Source organism: Seriola aureovittata, chromosome 8 (genome assembly GCF_021018895.1).
Source record: "Seriola aureovittata isolate HTS-2021-v1 ecotype China chromosome 8, ASM2101889v1, whole genome shotgun sequence".
Lineage (NCBI taxonomy): Eukaryota > Metazoa > Chordata > Actinopteri > Carangiformes > Carangidae > Seriola > Seriola aureovittata.
In genome coordinates this window covers 9,561,842-9,586,288 of record NC_079371.1, presented here as the reverse complement: position 1 = coordinate 9,586,288, position 24,447 = coordinate 9,561,842, and the positions used below count along the sequence as shown (strand labels likewise).

General features: G+C 33.5%; 1 protein-coding gene across 1 annotated transcript; it reads left to right on the top strand.

Moving 5' to 3' along the window:
* The first annotated feature begins 139 nt into the window (after positions 1-139).
* Positions 140-24,254, top strand: etfdh (electron transfer flavoprotein dehydrogenase). Its single transcript, XM_056382121.1, has 13 exons — positions 140-343; positions 1,088-1,246; positions 1,990-2,219; positions 2,564-2,645; positions 3,234-3,352; positions 3,916-3,993; positions 4,971-5,117; positions 5,559-5,699; positions 6,261-6,404; positions 7,461-7,629; positions 8,636-8,818; positions 9,279-9,500; positions 23,923-24,254. The coding sequence occupies exons 1-13, from the start codon at positions 313-315 to the stop codon at positions 24,084-24,086; spliced, it is 1,869 nt and encodes a 622-aa protein (XP_056238096.1). The 5' UTR covers positions 140-312; the 3' UTR covers positions 24,087-24,254.
* The last annotated feature ends 193 nt before the right edge of the window (positions 24,255-24,447 follow it).

Sequence of the window (24,447 nt, the reverse complement as noted above, 5' to 3'; positions counted from 1 at the left end):
TAATCTCCTTTAACACAATGGCTGAGTCCTAAGCTTTACCTTCCCGGATTTACCAAAGCAGTGCTGTAGAGTGAGGTGTGGAGATCTACACTTGCGCAGTTACCTGAACGCCGCCGCAGCAGCGCAGCTTTGTGACGCTCTCATGTGTCTGTGTTATGAGACGTATTTTGTAAGGCTCAACATTTGTTTGCAGTGTGGGCTGATTACACAAGCTCTGCACTGGCAACGAAGTGAGGGCACCCCAGCTTCACTTGGGCTGATTTAAAAAGAAAAACCAAGGACCGCTAGTGAGCTTACTCTAGCTGACACATAATGTTTCCAGCTAGCAGATACTCAAGTCAAGGTACGTGAGCTAATAGCTAGTTAGATAAGGTATTGTGAGTTTGTCTGTGCTGGACTCGGCTGCTAATTTACTTTACCAGCAGTGTTGTCATCTTACTTTAGCATTTTACAAAGGGTTAAGTACTGAATATTTTTTCCTCGTGTTTAAATTTTGTTGTTTGGCTTTCTGTTTTAGCACTAGTCCAAACTAGCATGCTCATTTGTGTTAGCATCATGCTAAAAAGTAGGTGAAAGTTCAACTAATATATGGGTCACTTGAACAGTGTCCTTGTCATGAATTATATGAGCCATTTATGCCTTTTCAGCAAAATACTGATGTTGTTACCACCTTGTCATTGTTTTGTAAATATTTGTGATGTAAAGAGGATGTCAATTTGCAGCTTGGACTTTGAATTTAGCTTAGCAGTAGTCACATAAAAAAAAATGCTAGCTAGCATTGAGCTACAGCCGCATCTGATCAGTCTGACAGCTGCTTGACATGTTCACTACATTAGGTACTAAAATAAACTTTTGTTTGTCTCTGTCATGTGTGTGTTGAGGAGCCATGTCCAGAAGTCCCATTAGTATATTATGTCTAAATTGGTCAGTTTCTATTTGTTGTCATTTTATTGTATTTCATAAATGTTTTATCATTTAAAATCCAGGTCAGGCTCAACTAAACCAGTGAGCACACTAAAGAGAGTGTACTGCCACATTCCCACCAGTCTGAACTGGTATTGACTTGGACCTGTTCTTCCTTTTGCAGCCCACAGGTGTATCAGGGCATGGAAAACAGTACAGACAGAGCATGCTGCTCCTCAGCTGTACACAACTCTACACAGAAGAACTTGTTCTTCAGGAACAGCTCCCCGCGTCACAACACACTACACCATCCACCCCCGGGATAAAGATCCAAGATGGGAAGGTAAGACACTACACTGTGTAGAATTACTTTAAAATTACATGTTATTGTAAGGACCCACAGTCAAGATGGTTCTCATCATTTGGATGATCAAAGTCAGACATGCACTGGCACTCTTGAGGGGAGTGATCTTTTTTTGTCAGTTCAATCTTATCCAGGTTTCTGATGTGTTTATACAGGAATATTAATTCTCTTTTTGTTTACTTTTTCCCTACATAGTAAAGTTTACAGTGCAACTTATAACAGACTAGGAAGAGAAAAGTCAGTGTGGAAGGATGGTTAGACAGAAGGTCAGACTGGTCGAATCTCTACAACCCATGAACATCAGGGAAAGTTTTTGTCCTGTGAAATCTGATACAGTCTATAGCATTATTCTAGATTTAAAGTTCAGTTAGTTCTTCCTTTGCTGTTTAGTGAATGGCTCTAATGCTTATCTTCGTTCGACTTGTGAGGACCATATAAGTTCCACATTATGAGTCAGCAGTGTGAATACATCCAAGAAAGTGTTTTCTTTGCCTTTTTTAAATTCAAATTTGAAATTCAGTTTATTTGGATAAAATATTCAGTTATTACTTTGGGCAGCTCCGCTGTCTAATCCATTCAGTTTTGGTTTAAACTGTGCCAAGTGTTCCACACAGGACTGCAGCTATCCTCCTGAAATATTGCAAATTGTGTCTGTATGCACTGCCTCTGTCTTTCATGGGTGATGCAGTTCTGCCTTAATATTTCTTTCTTATCTTTTCCAGGAATTGAAATGGAGAGGTTTGCAGATGAGGCAGATGTGGTGATAGTAGGTGGAGGCCCTGCTGGTCTTACGGCAGCCATTCGTCTGAAGCAGCTTGCTAACGAACATGAGAAGGAGCTGCGAGTGTGCCTTGTGGAGAAGGCCTCTCAGATTGGAGCACACACACTGTCAGGTGCCTGTCTGGAGCCCACTGCACTCAGTGAGCTCTTTCCTGATTGGAAGGAACGAGGGGTGAGTGTTTTATTCAATATTTCTTCTTTGGGAGTTTGGTGTATAGACTGTCAACAAAGCTGTTCTTCCTTTAAAGCATAAGGGATTGCTACAGCACATATATCCATGTTGTTATAGTATGTTGTGTTATATATTGTATTTTGTGACTGTACTGTACATCACCAAGGCTATATAACATATCCACATATACTGTACATACTGGTATGTAGTACAGTTTATCCATCATCATTTGCATACACCTACACTGGCTATGTGTAGGAATATGCATGCATTTGAGTTAATATTAGAATGTAAATCCTTATGAAGTCAAACTCTTAACAACACACATTGTGTTCCTAATTCAGGCACCTCTGAACACTCCAGTGACTGAAGATGTGTTCAGCATTTTAACAGAGAAACACAGAATCCCTGTCCCCATGTTGCCAGGTAAAATCCTCTGATATTGTATTGGAATAAAAATGGTATCTAATGCTATCTAAGCCACGCTATTGGTGTGACACACAGAGAGGGTGTTTAACCGTTTCATGGTTTCAGTCAGGGATCAGAGTTGCATTTGTAACTATTAGTATGTGTTGTTTACTATTGGGAGTAAAGTGGCTTCAAACACATAAACAAGGGATTTAAAACTAAAAGATAGGATGTGTCTGCATTTCAGTGCGAATCGAGTGGTGCATAGATTGAACAGACATATTGTTTATCTGAACTGATATGAGAGAAAGATGCATCGCTCTAAGGGTTGTCACACTGTCAAATTTCACTTGACTTTTTCAATGATAATCAATGTGGAACATACCTGTAATCTATATGGTCAACAATCACAGTTGATTCTTTAAATTTGTTCATATTTGCACTTCAGATTTGCAACAGATGTATGCATATGTTTTATTTTATAAGCGAGAACTGCTGCATACATAAACTCAACTCTCAACCTGTGGGTCAGCTTGTTATAACTTATAACACCATAACATTATTGAAATTATTTTATTTCTGCATGATTTTTCCTGCTGTCTGCAGGTCTGCCAATGAGGAACCATGGTAACTACATAGTGAGGCTGGGGAACTTTGTACGCTGGCTGGGGGAGCAAGCTGAGGAGCTTGGAGTAGAGCTGTACCCTGGTTATGCTGCAGCTGAGGTGAGACCTCCTTTGGATTTCACTGATGTACTGCATATTTTTTCTTTTGTTCCCCCCTCCTTTATCTCTCTCAAAATGTATTATAGTTGGTTAGGTTGACTGTGGCTGTGTAGATCATTAGTCCATGAACCACTGTATCTCAGCCACCACTAGCCTGATTTTTACAAAGCCAGGTGAGATCATTTTTTTGGCACTTTTTACTGTTGTTATTGAAGTTGTATTTAATTAAAGTTGTACTGTTTGGCCTGATTTAGGTGCTAAAATCGAGAGCAAACTTAACATTTTTTAATTTTTATGATTCAAAGAATGATTAAAAAAAAAAAAGAGAGAGACCATAATGTACCGATACATTTTTCATTTTTACAGCCTAATCAATGCATTGGATCCATTATTACTGGCTGCTGTAGGCCGATTATAGGTTAATCTTTTATCAGTGGGAATGTGGATATAATACAATAATCAGAAGTACAGTGCCCCTGTTCATTCCTGTTCCGTCATTGTAATTAAACATGTTTATAGTCCCCTCTCAGCTTCAAATTTTTATCTGTTTTACTTTTGTCAAGGTTTTGTTTCACGAAGACGGAAGTGTAAAAGGAATTGCCACAAATGATGTAGGCGTGGCCAAGGATGGCTCACCAAAGGTACTGTACAGTAAAACGTTCCTTTAATAACACTGAGATCTTCAGCCCTCCTCATGGCTTCATGAAAGTTAGAAATGCAGGCCATTCTTTACAATATAACATCGCTTTGGAAATTATTCAGACCTCTGAATTTTGGCACACTTTATTGTGCTGTAAATTTAACTTTGAATGGATAAATGTGCCCCAGTGAAAGTGAAAACATATTTTTTTGAAATTTTTGCAAATTATTAAAAATCAAAAACTGAAATCTTGCATTAATTTATCAATTTGAAATTAAATGTACTGCACAATAATATGTGCAGAAAGTGAATGAGTCTTATTACTTAATACTAATCTGAAGCGACTGTATGCATGAATATTTTCAGAGCATCATTATGGCCATTTAGAAAACTCTTTTCTTCTCCTATGGGTTTAATGCCAATTTCAGACTACACGATATACACCCAATAATAACCTTAACACACCCCAACAGACGTAGGGTGTTGGGACCAAAAATAGGTGTTGAACGAGACAGTTGATCATTTTACCTTGTATAGTATATCATGTTAGATGACAACTGATGCCACAACTGTGACACCTCAGGACGTCCCGACAGAAAGACTAGTGTGTCAGGCAAAGTGAAAAGAGGCGAAAGAAGAAAGTGGAACTGTGAAACAGGATTGCAGGGTTTGTGTAACTATGGCAACAGCACCCCTTCTTCTTTTTAGGTGTCCTCAAGACACAAGCGGGCAATATCATGTTTATGTTTATGTTCCTGGAAATCAGTTCCTGGCCGACAAAAGTATAGTGTAGTCTGAGCCTGATGTAAGAGGGTATTTGATTTTTTTTTTTTCTTTTTTGTCTGATTATACAATGTTTTGTTGTTCTATCTATCTATATCTGTATATATAGCAATTGAACGCATTATTCTCTATATTATATTCAGTTACTTCTCACTCATGAAATATTTTTATGTGTCTGTTCCTCTCTTGCTTTAGGATGTTTTTGAGAGGGGAATGGAGCTCCATGCTAAAGTCACGTTGTTTGGAGAGGGCTGTCATGGCCACTTGGCCAAGCAGCTTTACAAGCAGTTCAACCTGCGCGAGAACTGTGAACCCCAGACCTATGCCATCGGCCTGAAGGAGGTAAATAACATGTACAACCCACATCAAGTTAATGCTGGAAAGAAACTCACTCTGTTCATGCCCTACATTGTGTTTCTCCTTAATTTGGTTTATCTGATCGTTCTTAAAGAGTAATATCCGTCCAGAAGAATCTGATAAAAAGTGGTTGCATAATGTTCTTTCTGCACTAGAGATTAAGCACTGTATAATCCATCTGCTGTAAAGTCACAATTTACTTTCAGTCACTGTAGGAAGCAGAAATGCAACACCTTGTTCTCCACATTCTTAGCTTTGAGATCAGGAAAAAAAAGATTTATGGCTAATGGGATGAAAGTTGCCACCAACATCTACTATAACACATAGCAAACATGGTCATTGTGGATCTGAAAAAGGTATAAATGAGTGTAATTAAATAAATCTTCTGCCCATTAATAACTTTTGTCCCCTCTTTGTTCATTTTAGCTGTGGACGATTGATGAGAAGAAGTGGAGGCCAGGCAGAGTGGAGCATTCTGTGGGTTGGCCCCTGAACAGGAATACATATGGAGGATCCTTCCTGTATCACCTGAATGAAGGAGAACCGCTCGTGGCCTTGGGTTTTGTGGTGGGTGACTTTGTATACATTCAAGTGATATTACTAAATGTGACAGCTGGATCCCAGTTTTTATGCACATGCACTCTGAGCTTGGTGTGTTTTTGTGTATTTATTTAAGCCTCCAAAACATCCATCCGTCATTATGTCGCCACCATCATTTAACCATACGTATAGTATTATCCAGGTGATGAGCAGTATGCAGTTTTCACCAGAAATTGCAGTTTGCATTCAGGCCAGATTAATTTTTTTTTTGTCTCGCTAAACCATAGACTGGATACAGAGTAAGATAAAAGCTGAATTTGTTATGTCATAACGGAGAGTCTGAATAAATATTTAAATGAGGTGTTTCAGTTTTTTTTACACACTGCACATTCTAAGCTTCGTAACTAGTTTTAATTTAACACTACAACATGAGAAGAAATGAAAAAAATAAATGTATTTGAATTAATTCCTTTGCTACAGTGACTTAAAAAAATATTTGCCTTTCCAAGTATTTGTTCACTTGGTCTGTTATACTTGTTGTTGTTTGAAACAATAAACATTAAACCAGCAAATCTTTTCCTGCTCCAGGTAGGACTAGACTACACCAACCCTTACCTGAGCCCCTTCAGAGAATTCCAGCGCTGGAAACACCACCCCTTTGTAGCACCCACTCTGGAGGGGGGCCACAGGATTGCATATGGAGCCAGGGCCCTGAATGAGGGAGGATTACAGGTATTATCAATGTGAAGGAGGACAATTGTATGGCATAGAGTGTGTTTGTCAAACTTATAGAAAATACACAACACCATAAAACTGACCAAATGTAAATGTCACAAGATTGAGTGAGTGCAGCTATGCCACTGGTGAAATAACAAAGATGTACTTGCAGTTTATTTTTGTTTACTACAGGGAAGACTGCAGGGCATGAAACTAGTCAGTTGCTTAAATTTATTCCTACTTTCATATTAAAGTATAGCCGCAAACTCTTTTGATTTAAATGTTTTCACTACTATTGTTACATTAGTGTGTTTGGTATTTTTACTATGCACACACACGTGTATGTGTATATATATATACCAACTGATAAACACTGATATCCCTATGTATATCCCTATGTTTTCACATGTGGTTTTATAGTTGATCATATCTAGAAATAGTGAACTTATGGACATACTGATGACACACTCACCAAGCTCTTTATTAGGAACACCAGTGCACCTGCTTATACCTGCAGTTATCCAATCAGCCAATCTTGTGGCTGCAGTGCAATACTTCACATCATGTAGATACAGTTGAGGAGCTTCAGTTAATGTTCACATATCAGAATGGGGGAAAAAATTTTGATCTCAGTGACATTGATCATGGCATGACTGTTAGACCCAGATGGGCTGGTTTGAGCATTTCTGACACTGGTGATCTCCTAGAAGTTTCACACTTAACAGTCTCTCGAGTTTTTACTCAGTATGGTGCAAAAAACAAGAAACATGGAGTGCAGATCTGCAAAAATTATGTGATGCAATCATGCCAACATGGAGCAGAATCTCAAAGGAAAGTTTCCAACATCTTGTGGAACCCATACCACGAAGAACTGAGACCGTTTTGAGAGCAAGGTTTTTGAGAGTATTGGTACAGTGTTCTTAATACAGCCTTCTGTGAGTGTATTCGTTCAGGATAGGGCACATTGAGCAGCTGCCACATTCTTAAAATCCAGTTAGAAGTTTAAGGCCTGAGAAAGTAGAACACAAGAAAGTTGTAAATGGGCTCAAACTCTCTCTTATTCCTCTCCAGTCTCTCCCAAAGCTGACTTTCCCTGGAGGGCTGCTGATTGGCTGCAGCCCTGGTTTCATGAACGTCCCAAAGATCAAAGGCACTCACACGGCTATGAAAAGTGGCATGCTGGCTGCTGAGGCAATTTTCCCCAAAGTCACAGCAGAGAGCCTGGACTCAGAGACGACAGGTACGGAATTTAAGACCCACTAATAGTCATGATTGTGGCAGTGGTAGCTGTTTACGTTTAATTTTATTTTAGTTACACTATTAAGGGCGAGAGCTCATTCAAGCTTGCTCAGTTAAATTCAGAAATGTCACTGAACACCCAATGGAAAAAGATTTTAACACAATCACAAGTTACATAATCATAAACAGTGCTACAGAGCTTTCAGGTAGCAGTATTTGTCGGCTATGGAGGGTCAGTCAATAAACTCTTTTAATATGTGTTTTTAAAGTTACATGAGAAAACTTGTCCATTAGGGACAAATACTTTGCACTCAGACTATAGATGCATCCATCAAAAAACTGCTGTGTCAATAAAACTGATAGGGAACAGTTTCCAGAATCGTTCAGTCTTGCTCAGTTCAGTCAAAGGTTGAACGTAACAAATAGGGATTATGGTGTATGGATAGAGTATTGGGTATTGACTGGTACTTTGTGAACAGAGTATGATCTATCTTTGTAGACTGGTGACTTAATTACTTAATGGTTACAGTAATTTTTTCATGAAGTTTTTCCATAACTGTTAATCCTCTATAGCATAGTAACAAAATAATGTACTATTTTAATACAAATTGTCTGGTTTGGAAAAGTCAAAGAAAAACAGATATTACATTCTTAAAGAGTTAGTTCACTGATCCAATTTGATGGAGATGATTGCAATTAAATTTGTAGTGCTCAAAACATTGAAGAATTACATTTAAAAAAGTAATGGTATAGTGTTTTACCAGGAACTATGTCCTTGTTGATGAGCAAAGTCCACAGAACTGACTGTAAAATGTTTTTAAAGGAATTGTTTCTTCCAGCAAAAGTTTTAAACCTCTATGCTCCTGAAAATGTGTTGAAACCCAGTCTTTCTTTTATACATTTTTATTTAGCGAGGTTGGGATTACATGAGGCATTGTGCCACAATTGTGCAGAATAATAAACATGACAACAGCAGAGCAGAAATTAAATAATTTTTTTCATGCCAGGACTCCATGTACCTGAGTACGCTGACAGCTTGAAGAACTCGTGGATTTGGAAAGAGCTGTATGCAGTGAGAAACATCAGGCCTTCGTTCCACAATTACTTTGGCCTGTACGGTGGCATGGTCTATACTGGGATTTTCTACTGGGTCTTCAGAGGAAAAGAGCCATGGACACTTAAACACTGTGGTGAGTATCATGGAGCAGAATCCTTTTACGGTTTGGTGCCAACTTGAACATTTTTATGCATCTACAGTATCTGCTCTATCAAGACCTAACAAGAGCAGAGGGAAACAATAGACAAAAAGTTCAATTTTAGACACAAAGAATAACAGAACAGCGAAGGCTCTCTAAATGGTGATGTGCCATTATAAAACCTCTGTTATTTCACCTTCTTGCAATGTTGATTTGTAACAAAAAATAGCTATGCAGTTGTGAATATAGCATTGGGTGTAATCAGTGTTTTGTCCATAACCCTGGCTGAATGTGGAAAGCATTTTACATGTGAAGAGCAGTATTATCTGTGTTTCACTGTGCTGCTGCAGATCAGCAGAGTGCCAGTGGGTTCTCTTTAGGCAAGGTATGAGGCAGTCTTATCTCGGCAGAGAAAATCAACATTTCGTATCCGGCTGTACTCTATCTGTCTCAGGCCTTGATGCAAACCAGCTGAAACCGGCTAAAGATTGTACACCGATCGAGTATCCCAAGCCTGACGGCAAGATAAGCTTTGACCTGCTCTCCTCTGTGGCGCTGAGTGGCACAAATCATGAGGGAGACCAGCCCCCGCATCTGACTCTGAAGGATGACAGCGTTCCAGTCGCCAGGAACTTGGCCATATATGATGGGCCTGAACAGCGCTTCTGCCCTGCAGGTAACACCATCATGACCTCTGAATGTCTCACCCATACTATCTGTCAGAGTGTAGATAAGTTATTCTTTTTTCTGTTTTGTGGCATATGGTTTCACACCTGGGCTTGTAAACATGGGTCATATGAACTGGGGTGGTATATTTAGGGGAGAGAGAGTTTATATCCTGCAATTTTCAAAATTTCAGGAGAGTGAAATTAAATGTAAACTTTTTTGAACTGGACAGAAAATTAATCTGCAGCAATTTTTTACAAGGCAAAATGCAAAACAATTCATCTCAAATTTGAAGATTTCCTGCATTTTTTGTTTTCTGTGATAGTGAACTGTCTATCTTTAGATTGTCAGACAGAACCAAGCCATTTGAATGTCAACTTGGATTATAGGAACAGCAAGGTGTTTTTCACTATTGTCTGCTATCCAATAGACCAAACAATTAGTCAAGAAAATTATCAGATTTATTGGTAATGGAAAAGAAAGCCTTAGTACCGGTTATATGAAATACACTTAATGGTGTTGTCTGTGCTAGTTGCTAAAACACATTCTGGTGTTCACACCAGTGAAGTAGGACTGCAATCAACAATAATGACTTTTTATTGTCGATTATTTTTCCAATTAGCTGCCCGGTCTATAAAAAAGGAAAAAATGTCTGTTTCCCAGAGCTAAGTATTGCTTATTTCATCCAACCAGCAGTCTAAAACCAAACTGTTTTCAATATACTGTAAAAATCCTCACATGTGAGAGGCTGGTATCAGTGAATATTTTGCATTTTTATTTGATCAAAGAATTAATAACTGCTGGCTATCAGATGTCAGTGTCTGTGCTAAAATCATCAAAGATTTCCAACAGATGTTTCTGTGTTCTCTCCCCAAACAAAGTTAACCACAGTTTGATTTTAAAATGTTTCACAAATGACCAACTACAATAACCGAGTAAATAACTCCACACATCCTTGTGTGAACTTGCTCAATTTTGATGAAAAAATGCTTCACTGTTGTGAGATTGATGTTTCTGAAGGACAGGCTAATTAAATCCAGTGTAATTGTTTAGAGAAGTGTGTTCCATTGTGACAGATTCAGTAAGTGAGGAACAGAAAACATTATGTCACCTATACCCTGAATTTACTCAGCTGGAATTTTTTTTACTCAGTTCTTAAAATACCAAGAAAACTTTGACTGAAAACTTGTTTGGTTTAAAATATTTTTCATGCATCAAATGTGCATTTTTATCAATAGGATAAGAGACTGTGTGTTGACTTTGGTTTGGTTTATCTCATTTCTAGTGAAGCGGTTGATTGAAAAGTTAAACTCCTTAATCTGTCTCAGACACTGGTACTCTTTGAATTCTCTAGAAATGTTGAAACTTAGTGATGTGTGGTCAGTGGTAATGCTAACCTGGACAGATGCCAAATGCAGTGAGACAGTTGTGCTCTTCACGGAGACGAGCCATGACAATGAGTGGTGGGGATTAAATAAAGCGTGATAGTAATTGAAAGAGTACAAACTCTGTTCAGACTTCAGCTTTTAAGTTGTGGGCTTGTGTGGCTTAATCAACAGTCTGTGACAGGAATTTGTAAATGGTGATAGTGGCAAGAAGCAGCAGGCGTCATATCAGCTGGAACCTGTTGCATCCTCTAAGCGTTGGAGGATAGAACTTACCCATCATAGTACAATAAGGAATAAAAATGCCATGAAAACATTATTATATAGAATGGCATAAAACGTCATAAAAACATCAGAGTATAGTAAGGCATGAAACGTCATAGTATAGCAAGGCATAAAATGTCATAGTATAGTAAGGCATAAGAATGCCAAAAAACATCATAGTATAGTATGTCATAAAACATCATAAAACAATAAGGCATGAAAATGCCAAAAAACGTCATAGTATAGTAAGGCATAAAAATGCCAAAAAAACATCATAGTATACTATGGCATGAAATATATATATTTTAAAAAACATCATAGTATATTATGGCATAAAACATCATAAAAACATCATAGTATAGCAAGACAAAAAAAGTCATAATACAGTAAGGCATAAAAATGCCAAAAAAATGTCATAGTATAATATAGCATAAAAAGAAAAAGTCATAGTATAGTAAGGCATAAAAATGCCAAAAAACATCAAAGTATAGTAAGGCATGAAAATGCCAAAAAACATCATAGTATAGCAAGACATAAAACGTCAAAAAAAAACATCACAGTATAGTAAGCCATAAAAATGCCAAGAAACGTCATAGTATACTATGGCATAAAATGTTAAAAAAAAAAAAAAAAAAAAAGTCATAGTATACTATGGCATAAAATGTCAAAAAAAACATCATAGTATAGTATGGCATAAAACGTCATAAAAACATCATAGTATAGCAAGGCATAAAACGTCAAAGTATAGTAAGTCATAAAAATGCCAAAAAAAAGGTCATAGTATAATATGGCATAAAATGTAAAAAAAAAAAAAACATCAAAATATAGTATGGCATAAAACGTCATAAAAACATAGCATAGCAAGGCATAAAAATGCCAAAAAACGTCATAGTATAATATGGCATAAAAATTAAAAAAAAAAGTCATAGTATAGTAAGGTATAAAAATGCCAAAAAATGTAGTAGTATAGTAAGGTATAAAAATGCCATGAAAACATTATTATATAGTATTGCATAAAACGTCATAAAAACATCATAGTATAGTAAGGCATGAAATGTCATAGTATAGCAAGGCATAAAACGTCATAGTATAGTAAGGCATAAAAATGCCAAAAAAAAAACCTTGTTGAGTAAGGCATGAAAATGCCAAAAAAACATCATAGTATAGCAAGGCATAAAACGTCATAGTATAGTAAGGCATAAAAATGCCAAAAAAAAGGTCATAGTATAATATGGCATAAAATGTAAAAAAAAAAAAAAAAAAACATCAAAGTATAGTAAGGCATAAAACGTCATAGTATAGTAAGGCATAAAAATGCCAAAAAACGTCATAGTATAATATGGCATAAAAATTAAAAAAAAAAAAAGTCATAGTATAGTAAGGTATAAAAATGCCAAAAAATGTCATAGTATAGTAAGGTATAAAAATGCCATGAAAACATTATTATATAGTATTGCATAAAACGTCATAAAAACATCATAGTATAGTAAGGCATGAAACATCATAGTATAGCAAGGCATAAAACATGGTAGTATAGTAAGGCATAAGAATGCCAAAAAACATCATGGTATAGTATGGCATAAAACGTCATAGTATAGTAAGCCATAAAAATGCCAAAAAACGTCATAGTATACTATGGCATAAAACATCATTAAAACATCATAGTATAGCAAGACAAAAAAAAGGTCATAGAATAGTAAGGCATAAAATGTAAAAAAAACCCCAAAAAAAACATTATAGTATAGTATGGCATAAAACGTCATAAAAACATCATAGTATAGTAAGCCATAAAAATGCCAAAAACGTCATAGTATACTATGGCATAAAATGTCAAAAAAAAAAACATCATAGTATAGTAAGGCATAAAACATCATAGTATAGCAAGGCATAAAACATGGTAGTATAGTAAGGCATAAGAATGCCAAAAAACATCATAGTATAGTATGGCATAAAACATCATAGTACAGTAAGGCATAAAAATGACAAAAAAAAGGTCATAGAATAGTAAGGCATAAAATGTAAAAAAAACCCCAAAAAAAACATTATAGTATAGTATGGCATAAAACGTCATAAAAACATCATAGTATAGTAAGCCATAAAAATGCCAAAAACGTCATAGTATACTATGGCATAAAATGTCAAAAAAAAAAACATCATAGTATAGTAAGGCATAAAACATCATAGTATAGCAAGGCATAAAACATGGTAGTATAGTAAGGCATAAGAATGCCAAAAAACATCATAGTATAGTATGGCATAAAACATCATAGTACAGTAAGGCATAAAAATGCCAAAAAAAGGTCATAGTATAATATGGCATAAAATGTAAAAAAAAAACAAAAAAAAACATTATAGTATAGTATGGCATAAAACATCATAAAAACATCATAGTATAGTAAGTCATAAAAATGCCAAAAACGTCATAGTATACTATGGCATAAAATGTCAAAAAAAAAAACATCATAGTATAGTAAGGCATAAAACATCATAGTATAGCAAGGCATAAAACATGGTAGTATAGTAAGGCATAAGAATGCCAAAAAACATCATAGTATAGTATGGCATAAAACATCATAGTACAGTAAGGCATGAAAATGCCAAAAAACGTCATAGTATACTATGGCATAAAAATGCCAAAAAACGTCATAGTATAGTAAGCCTTAAAAATGCCAAAAAACGTCATAGTATACTATGGCATAAAAATGCCAAAAAAACGTCATAGTATAGTAAGGCATAAAAATGCCAAAAAACATCACAGTATAGCAAGGCATAAAAGGTCATAGTATAGTACGGAATAAAAATGCAAAAAAACGTCATAGTATACTATGGCATAAAATGTTTAAAAAAAAAAAGTCATAGTATAGCAAGGCATAAAACGTCATAGTATAGTAAGGCATAAAAATGCCAAAAAAAGGTCATAGTATAATATGGCATAAAATGTAAAAAAAAACAAGAAAAAACATCAAAATATAGTATGGCATAAAACGTCATAAAAACATCATAGCATAGCAAGGCATAAAACGTCATAGTATAGTAAGGCATAAAAATGCCAAAAAACGTCATAGTATAGTAAGGCATAAAAATGCCAAAAAACGTCATAGTATACTATGGCATAAAAATGCCAAAAAACGTCATAGTATAGTAAGGCATAAAAATGCCAAAAAACATCACAGTATAGCAAGGCATAAAAGGTCATAGTATAGTACGGAATAAAAATGCAAAAAAAACGTCATAGTATACTATGGCATAAAATGTCAAAAAAGAGTCATAGTATAGTAAGGCATAAAAATACCAAAAAACGTCATAGTATACTATGGTATAAAATGCCATAGTATAGTAAGGCATAAAAATGCAAAAAAAACGTCATAGTATACTATGGCATAAAACATCATAAAAACATCATAGTACAGTAAGGCATGAAAATGCCAAAAAAACGTTATAGTATAGTAAGCCATAAAAATGCCAAAAAACGTTATAGTATAGTAAGCCTTAAAAATGCCAAAAAACGTCATAGTATACTATGGCATAAAACATCATTAAAACATCATAGTATAGCAAGACAAAAAAAGGTCATAGAATAGTAAGGCATAAAATGTAAAAAAAAAAAAAAACATTATAGAATAGTATGGCATAAAACATCATAAAAACATCATAGTATAGTAAGCCATAAAAATGCCAAAAAACGTCATAAAAACATCATAGTACAGTAAGGCATGAAAATGCCAAAAACCGTCATAGTATACTATGGCATAAAACATCATTAAAACATCATAGTATAGCAAGGCATAAAACGTCATAGTATAGTAAGGCATAAAAATGCCAAAAAACATCACAGTATAGCAAGGCATAAAAGGTCATAGTATAGTACGGAATAAAAATGCAAAAAAACGTCATAGTATACTATGGCATAAAATGTTAAAAAAAAAAAAGTCATAGTATAGCAAGGCATAAAACGTCATAGTATAGTAAGGCATAAAAATGCCAAAAAAGGTCATAGTATAATATGGCATAAAATGTAAAAAAAAAACAAAAAAAAACATCAAAATATAGTATGGCATAAAACGTCATAAAAACATCATAGCATAGCAAGGCATAAAACGTCATAGTATAGTAAGGCATAAAAATGCCAAAAAACGTCATAGTATACTATGGCATAAAAATGCCAAAAAACGTCATAGTATAGTAAGGCATAAAAATGCCAAAAAACATCACAGTATAGCAAGGCATAAAAGGTCATAGTATAGTACGGAATAAAAATGCCAAAAAACGTCATAGTATACTATGGCATAAAATGTCAAAAAAGAGTCATAGTATAGTAAGGCATAAAAATACCAAAAAACGTCATAGTATACTATGGTATAAAATGTCATAGTATAGTAAGGCATAAAAATGCAAAAAAAACGTCATAGTATACTATGGCATAAAACATCATAAAAACATCATAGTACAGTAAGGCATGAAAATGCCAAAAAAACGTTATAGTATAGTAAGCCATAAAAATGCCAAAAAACGTCATAGTATAGTAAGGCATAAAAATGCCAAAAAACATCACAGTATAGCAAGGCATAAAAGGTCATAGTATAGTACGGAATAAAAATGCAAAAAAACGTCATAGTATACTATGGCATAAAATGTTAAAAAAAAAAAAGTCATAGTATAGCAAGGCATAAAACGTCATAGTATAGTAAGGCATAAAAATGCCAAAAAAAAGGTCATAGTATAATATGGCATAAAATGTAAAAAAAAACAAAAAAAAACATCAAAATATAGTATGGCATAAAACGTCATAAAAACATCATAGCATAGCAAGGCATAAAACGTCATAGTATAGTAAGGCATAAAAATGCCAAAAAACGTCATAGTATACTATGCCATAAAAATGCCAAAAAACGTCATAGTATAGTAAGGCATAAAAATGCCAAAAAACATCACAGTATAGCAAGGCATAAAAGGTCATAGTATAGTACGGAATAAAAATGCAAAAAAAACGTCATAGTATACTATGGCATAAAATGTCAAAAAAGAGTCATAGTATAGTAAGGCATAAAAATACCAAAAAACGTCATAGTATACTATGGTATAAAATGTCATGGTATAGTAAGGCATAAAAATGCAAAAAAAACGTCATAGTATACTATGGCATAAAACATCATAAAAACATCATAGTACAGTAAGGCATGAAAATGCCAAAAAAACGTTATAGTATAGTAAGCCATAAAAATGCCAAAAAACGTCATAGTATAGTAAGCCTTAAAAATGCCAAAAAACGTCATAGTATACTATGGCATAAAACATCATTAAAACATCATAGTATAGCAAGACAAAAAAAGGTCATAGAATAGTAAGGCATAAAATGTAAAAAAAAAAAAAACATTATAGAATAGTATGGCATAAAACATCATAAAAACATCATAGTATAGTAAGCCATAAAAATGCCATAAAACGTCATAAAAACATCATAGTACAGTAAGGCATAAAAATGCCAAAAAAAGGTCATAGTATAATATGGCATAAAATGTAAAAAAAAAAAAAAAAAAAAAAAACATCAAAATATAGTATGGCATAAAACGTCATAAAAACATCATAGCATAGCAAGGCATAAAACGTCATAGTATAATATGGCATAAAAATTAAAAAAAAAAAAGTCATAGTATAGTAAGGTATAAAAATGCCAAAAAATGTCATAGTATAGTAAGGTATAAAAATGCCATGAAAACATTATTATATAGTATTGCATAAAACGTCATAAAAACATCATAGTATAGTAAGGCATAAAACATCATAGTATAGCAAGGCATAAAACATGGTAGTATAGTAAGGCATAAGAATGCCAAAAAACATCATAATATAGTATGGCATAAAACCTCATAGTACAGTAAGGCATGAAAATGCCAAAAAACGTCATAGTATAGTAAGCCATAAAAATGCCAAAAAACGTCATAGTATACTATGGCATAAAATGTAAAAAAAAAAAACATCACAGTATAGCAAGGCATAAAAGGTCATAGTATAGTACGGAATAAAAATGCAAAAAAACGTCATAGTATACTATGGCATAAAATGTAAAAAAAAAAAAAAAAAAACATTATAGTATAGTATGGCATTAAACATCATAAAAACATCATAGTATAGTAAGGCATAAAACGTCATAGTATAGTAAGGCATAAAAATGCCAAAAACGTCATAGTATACTATGGCATAAAATGTCAAAAAAAAAACATCATAGTATAGCAAGGCATAAAACATGGTAGTATAGTAAGGCATAAGAATGCCAAAAAACATCATAGTATAGTATGGCATAAAACATCATAGTACAGTAAGGCATGAAAATGCCAAAAAACGTCATAGTATACTTTGGCATAAAAATGCCAAAAAACGTCATAGTATAGTAAGGCATAAAAATGCCAAAAAACATCATAGTATAGTAAGCCTTAAAAATGCCAAAAAACGTCATAGTATACTATGGCATAAAAATGCCAAAAAACGTCATAGTGTAGTAAGGCATAAAAATGCCAAAAAACGTCATAGTATAGTAAGCCTTAAAAATGCCAAAAAACGTCATAGTATACTATGGCATAAAAATGCCAAAAAACGTCATAGTATAGTAAGGCATAAAAATGCCAAAAAACATCACAGTATAGCAAGGCATAAAAGGTCATAGTATAGTATGGATTAAAAATGCAAAAAAAACGTCATAGTATACTATGGCATAAAATGTTAAAAAAAAAACACAAAAAAACAAAAAAAAAACATTATAGTATACTATGGCATAAAATGTCAAAAAAAAAACATTATAGTATAGTATGCCAAAAAACATCATAGTATAGTAAGGTGTAAAACGTCATAGTATAGTAAGGCATTAAATGCCAAAAAATGTTATTGTATAGTATGGCATAAAATGTCAAAAAAAAACATCATAGTATAGCAAGGCATAAAATATCATAGTATATTAAGTTATAAAAATGCCAAAAAACCATCACAGTATAGCAAGGCATTAGGGATGTCACGATATCAGAAATTTATTAGTCGATACCTATACCAGTGAAATGCCACGATTCTCGATACCTGTTTTGATACCACGGTAAAAACTAAACAAACAAAAAAAAACACAATAAATTCCATGTACTCTCTCTTTCACTCCTTTATTGAAAAATACGAAAAGTGGCATGTAGCCTTCAAGAATTTAAAATAAACAATAATGTGCTAAAATATAAACAGTCAACTTTTATTGCACAGCTTTTGAACAATAGTGCCCTGAGACAAAAATAATGTGGAAATAATATATATAGTAAAATGAAACAACTTTTCACAAAGCAAAAAAGAACAGTGGCATGTAGCCTTCAAGTATTAAAGTAAACAATACTTTGCTAAAATATAAGCACTAAACTTTTTATTGCAGAGCATTTGAGCTGTGGTTTGGAAAATGCAAAGGCACCATTTACAAATGGGCTTTTTAGGGTCTATAATCAAACCCTCATCATCCGCCTTGAAAGCTAAATATTTCCGACTCTTGTGGCTTTTTCTTTCGATGAGCCGAGGTGCTGCAGCTGGACCAGGTTGTGTGCCTTAACTTGTCGCCATCTTCCATTTGTTATTGCAGCTAGACTGCAGCCTAGTAGTGGATGTTCCTCAGCCTCCCTTTGGCAGAGGCAGAGTATGTGCCAGAGAAACTGCTCAGATGTTGCCAGTGATGCAGTAATTAGTGTTAATGTTCTTTTACACAAGTTTTTGGTAGATTACTGTCACTTTTGAGGTAAGACCCTTTTGCACAGATAAGTTGCTCATACAGTTAATGACATCCTGCTTGTGCGCAATGAGACCTGATGCACGAGCAGGCGTGAGAAAACACTCATTTAACTGCCTCGCTCAATAGGATGTCAATCTGGTCACTTGTCGGTACTTTTCGGTACCTCCGATACCACGAAAAAAAAGGGTACTTTCCTGTTTTTTGCCACATGGCACTGACTTGGTACCGAAGTATCGGTTCTGGTGACAACCCTACAAGGCATAAAAATGCCAAAAAATGTCATAGTATACAATGGCATAAAAATGTAAAAATAAAATCATAGTATACAAAGGCATAAAACGTCATAAAAACAGCATAGTATATCAAGACATAAAATATCATAGTATAGTAAGGCATAAAACATCATAGTATAGCAAGGCATTAGGGATGTCATGATACCAGATAATTTAGTAGTCGATACCAATACCAGTGAAATGCCACGATTCTTGATACCTGTTTCGATACCACGGTAAAAACGAAAAAAAACACAATAAATTCCATGTACACTCTCTTTCACTCCTTTATTGAAAAATATGAAAAGTGGCATGTAGCCTTCAAGAATTTAAAATAAACAATAATGTGCTAAAATATAAACAATCAACTTTTTATTGCACAAATTTTCAACTATCGTGACCTGAGACAAAAATAATGTGACAAAGCAAAAAAAGAACAGTGGCATGTAGCCTTCAAGTATTAGAGTAAACAATATTATGCTAAAATATACAGTCAGTCAACTTTTATTTGCAGAGCATTTTAATACTCTGGGACATAAAAAAAAATGGACATTTAATAGATATAATAAAATTAAACACATCAAAAAAGAACAGTGGCATGTAGCCTTCAAGTATTTAAAGTAAACAATACTTTGCTAAAGTATAAGCAGTAAACTTTTTATTGCACAGCATTTCAGCTGTGGTTTGGAAAGTGCGAAGGCACCATTAACAAACGGGCTTTTTAGGGTCTAGAATCAACCCCTCAACATCCATCATGAAAGCAAAATATTTCCACATGCATCTCTTGAGGCTTTTTCTTTCGACGAGCTGAGGTGCTGCAGCTGGACCAGGTTGTGTGCCTGAACTTGTTGCCATCTTCCATTTGTTATTGCGGCTAGACTGCAGCCTAGTAGTGGACGTTCCTCATCCTCCCTTTGGCAGAGGCAGAGCATGTGCCGGAGAAACTGCTCAAATGTAAATGTATATCATGATGCACGAGAGGGGCGTGACAAACACTCATTTAACTGCCTCCCTCAATAGGATGTCAATCTTATGTTACTTCCTAAGAGGGTGACTATCAATCTCGTCATGTGTTGGTACTTCTCAGTAGCTCTGATACCACGAAAAAACGGGTACCTTCCCATTTTTCGCCACGTGGCATCGACTTGGTACCGAAGTATCGGTTCTGGTGACAACCCTCCAAGGCACAAAACGTCACAGTGTAGTAAGGCATAAAAATATCTTAGTACACTATAGCATAAAACGTCATAAAAACATCATAGTATAGTAAGGCATAAAAATACCAAAAAACATCATAGTATAGCAAGGCAAAAAAATGTCAAAAATCATCATAGTATAGTATGATATAAAACGTCATAAAAACATCATAGTATAGTAAGGTATAAAAATGCCAAAAAATAACATAGTAAAGTAAGGTATAAAAATGCCCCAAAAAAAACGTCATAGTATAGTAAGCCATAAAATGTAAAAAAAAAGACCTCATAGTTTACTATGGCATAAAAATACCAAAAAACATCATAGTATAGTAAGGCATAAAAATGCCAAAAATCATCATAGTATAGTATGATATAAAACGTCATAAAAACATCATAGTATAGTAAGGTATAAAAATGCCAAAAAATAACATAGTAAAGTAAGGTATAAAAATGCCAATAAATTTCATAGTATAGTAAGGCATGAAAATGCCAAAAAAAACATCATAGTATAGTATCCATAAAATGTAAAAAAAAAAAAGACCTCATAGTTTACTATGGCATAAAATGTAAAAAGAAAAAAAAGTCATAGTATAGTAAGGCATAGAAATGCCAAAAAACATCATAGCATAGTAAGCCATAAAAATGCCAAAAAACGTCATTGTATACTATGGCATAAAATGCAAAAAAAAACAAAAAACAAAAAAAACATCAATATATAGTATAGTATGGCATAAAACGTCATAAAACCATCATAGTATAGCATGAAAATGCCAAACAAAGTCATAGTAGAGTAAGGCATTAAAATGCAAAAAAGCATCATAGTATACTATGGCATAAAAATTTTTAAAAAAGTCATAGTAAAGTAAGGCATGAAACGTCATAGTATAGCAAGGCAAAAAAACATCATAGTATAGCAAAGCATAAAAACACCAAAAAACGTCATACTATACTATGGTATAAAATTTCCGAAAAATGTCATAGTATAGTAAGGTATAAAAATGCAAAAAAAAATGTCATAGTATAGTAAGGCATAAAAATGCAAAAAAATTTCATAGTATACTATGGTATAAAATTTCAGAAAAAAGTCATAGTATATATAGTAAGGCATAAAAATGCAAAAAAATGTCATAGTATAGTAAGGCATAAAAATGCCAAAAAACATCATAGCATAGTAAGCCATAAAAATGCCAAAAAACGTCATTGTATACTATGGCATAAAATGTAAAAAAAAAAACCCATCAATATGTAGTATAGTATGGCATAAAACGTCATAAAAAGAGTCATAGTATAGTAAGGAATAAAAATACCAAAAAACGTCATAGTATACTATGGTATAAAATGTCATAGTATAGTAAGGCATAAAATACCAAAAAAAGTCATAGTATAGTAAGGTATGAAAATGCCCAAAAAATGTCATAGTATAGTAAGGCATAAAAATAAAATAAAAAGTCATAGTATAGTAAGACATAAAAATACCAAAAAACGTCATAGTATACTATGGTAAGGCATAAAAAGTTAAAAAAAAAAAAAAAAAAAAAAAAAAATGTCACAGTATAGTAAGGCATAAAAACATCATAGTATAGTAAGGCATTAAAATACCAAAAAACAGCATAGTATACTATGGTATAAAATTTCAGAAAAAGGTCATAGTATAGTAAGGCATAAAAATGCAAAACAATTTCATAGTATAGTAAGGCATAAAAATGCCAAAAAATGTCATCGTATACTATGGCATAAAGTGTAAAAAAAAGAAATTAAAAAATCAATATATAGTATAGTATGGTATAAAACGTCATAAAAACATTGTATAGCAAGGCATAAAAATGCAAAAAAATGTCATAGTATACTATGGTATAAAATTTCAGAAAAAGGTCATAGTATAGTAAGGCATAAAAATGCAAAACAATTTCATAGTATAGTAAGGCATAAAAATGTCATAGTATACTATGGCATAAAATGTCAAAAAAGAGTCATAGTATAGTAAGGCATAAAAATACCAAAAAACGTCATAGTATACTATGGTATAAAATGTCATAGTATAGTAAGGCATAAAAATTCAAAAAAAAGTCATAGTATAGTAAGGTATAAAAATTTCAGAAAAAGGTCATAGTATAGTAAGGCATAAAAATGCAAAACAATTTCATAGTATAGTAAGGCATAAAAATGTCGTAGTATAGTAAGGTATAAAAATGCAAAAAAAAATGTCATAGTATACTATGGCATAAAATGTCAAAAAAGAGTCATAGTATAGTAAGGCATAAAAATACCAAAAAACGTCATAGTATAGTAAGGCATAAAAATGCAAAAAAATGTCATAGTATACTATGGTATAAAAATTCAAAAAAAAGTCATAGTATAGTAAGGCATAAAAATGTCATAGTATAGTAAGGTATAAAAATTTCAGAAAAAGGTCATAGTATATATAGTAAGGCATAAAAATTCAAAAAAAAGTCATAGTATAGTAAGGCATAAAAATTCAAAAAGTCATAGTATAATAAGGTATAAAAATGTCATAGTATAGTAAGGCATAAAAATTAAAAAAAAAGTCATAGTATAGTAAGGTATAAAAATGCCATAGTATAGTAAGGTATAAAAATGCCATAGTATAGTAAGGCATAAAAATAAAATAAAAAAGTCATAGTATAGTAAGGCATAAAAATGCAAAACAATTTCATAGTATAGTAAGGCATAAAAATGTCATAGTATAGTAAGGTATAAAAATGCAAAAAAAAATGTCATAGTATAGTAAGGTATAAAATTTTCAGAAAAAGGTCATAGTATATATAGTAAGGCATAAAAATTAAAAAAAAAGTCATAGTATAGTAAGTTATAAAAAGTCATAGTATAGTAAGGTATAAAAATGCCAAAAATCATCATAGTATAGTATGATATAAAACGTCATAAAAACATCATAGTATACTATGGTATAAAATGTCATAGTATAGTAAGGCATAAAAAATGTCATAGTATACTATGGTATAAAATTTCAGAAAAAGGTCATAGTATAGTAAGGCATAAAAATAAAAAAAAAGTCATAGTATAGTAAGGTATAAAAATGCCAAAAAAATGTCATAGTATAGTAAGGCATAAAAATTTTTAAAAAAAGTCATAGTATAGTAAGGCATAAAAAGTAAAAAAAAAAGTCATAGTATACTATGGCATAAAAAGTCAGTGTAGTGAGGCATTACTATTATATTACATCATGAGGTGTTCATGCATGTTTTTTAATAAACAATATTGTTCATGCAGCTGGCAAGTTATGTGTAGTTTTACTTATTGAATAGTACTTACGCCTAGGTCTACTACTGCACTGAAGCTTTAGTGATGTCCCTCACCTGTAAGTTGCTTTGGTTTCTAGTGTCTACCTAATGAGTTAATGTGATGTAGTGACTCACTTGTGCCCCTTAGCTATTGGTGCTAAACCAGTTTTTGGATAAGGCAACATACAAGAGCATTTGATGATGCATTGCTGCATTGATTATTTGTTCCATCCATAATAGTAAAGTTTGTTGTTTTCCTTGGTCTGTTTTCTAACAAGTTTACTTTCTCTCTCCAACAACTGTCCTAGGTGTGTACGAGTACGTTCCCATGGAAACAGGAGATGGTATGAGATTGCAGATAAACGCTCAGAACTGTGTCCACTGTAAGACGTGTGATATCAAGGACCCGAGCCAAAACATCAACTGGGTTGTTCCTGAGGGTGGCGGCGGACCAGCCTACAATGGAATGTGAACCGCATGATTTTTTTTAAAAACCATTTTTGTCTTGAAAGATGACTGTAAAGTACAATGACATTCAGGATGACAGTACTTGCCAGCAGGCAAATGTGCCTAAGTATTGAACTGAAATAACCATGTAGCTGTTTTTGAGAATATTAAAAAATAAAAACTCTAAAAAGGATATTGAAAAGAGAACTGTGTTGTCATAGAAATTCTTACAGGGATTATGGAAACCATTGAGATACGGGACCATAATGAAAGTCAAAATCAGCACTTTTGTAGTTTTGCAGTATCACTAATATCCACATTATGGGCATTTTAAATGTAAAGTGGCTTTTTTTTTTTTTTTTTTTTTTTTTTTTTTTTAAAATAGT

Coding starts and splice junctions, on each gene's coding strand:
- etfdh (XM_056382121.1), top strand. CDS start 313: ATGTTTCCAGCTAGCAGATACTCAAGTCAAG. Junction 344..1,087: donor TAGCAGATACTCAAGTCAAG/GTACGTGAGCTA, acceptor TTCCTTTTGCAG/CCCACAGGTGTATCAGGGCA. Junction 7,630..8,635: donor CCTGGACTCAGAGACGACAG/GTACGGAATTTA, acceptor TTTTCATGCCAG/GACTCCATGTACCTGAGTAC.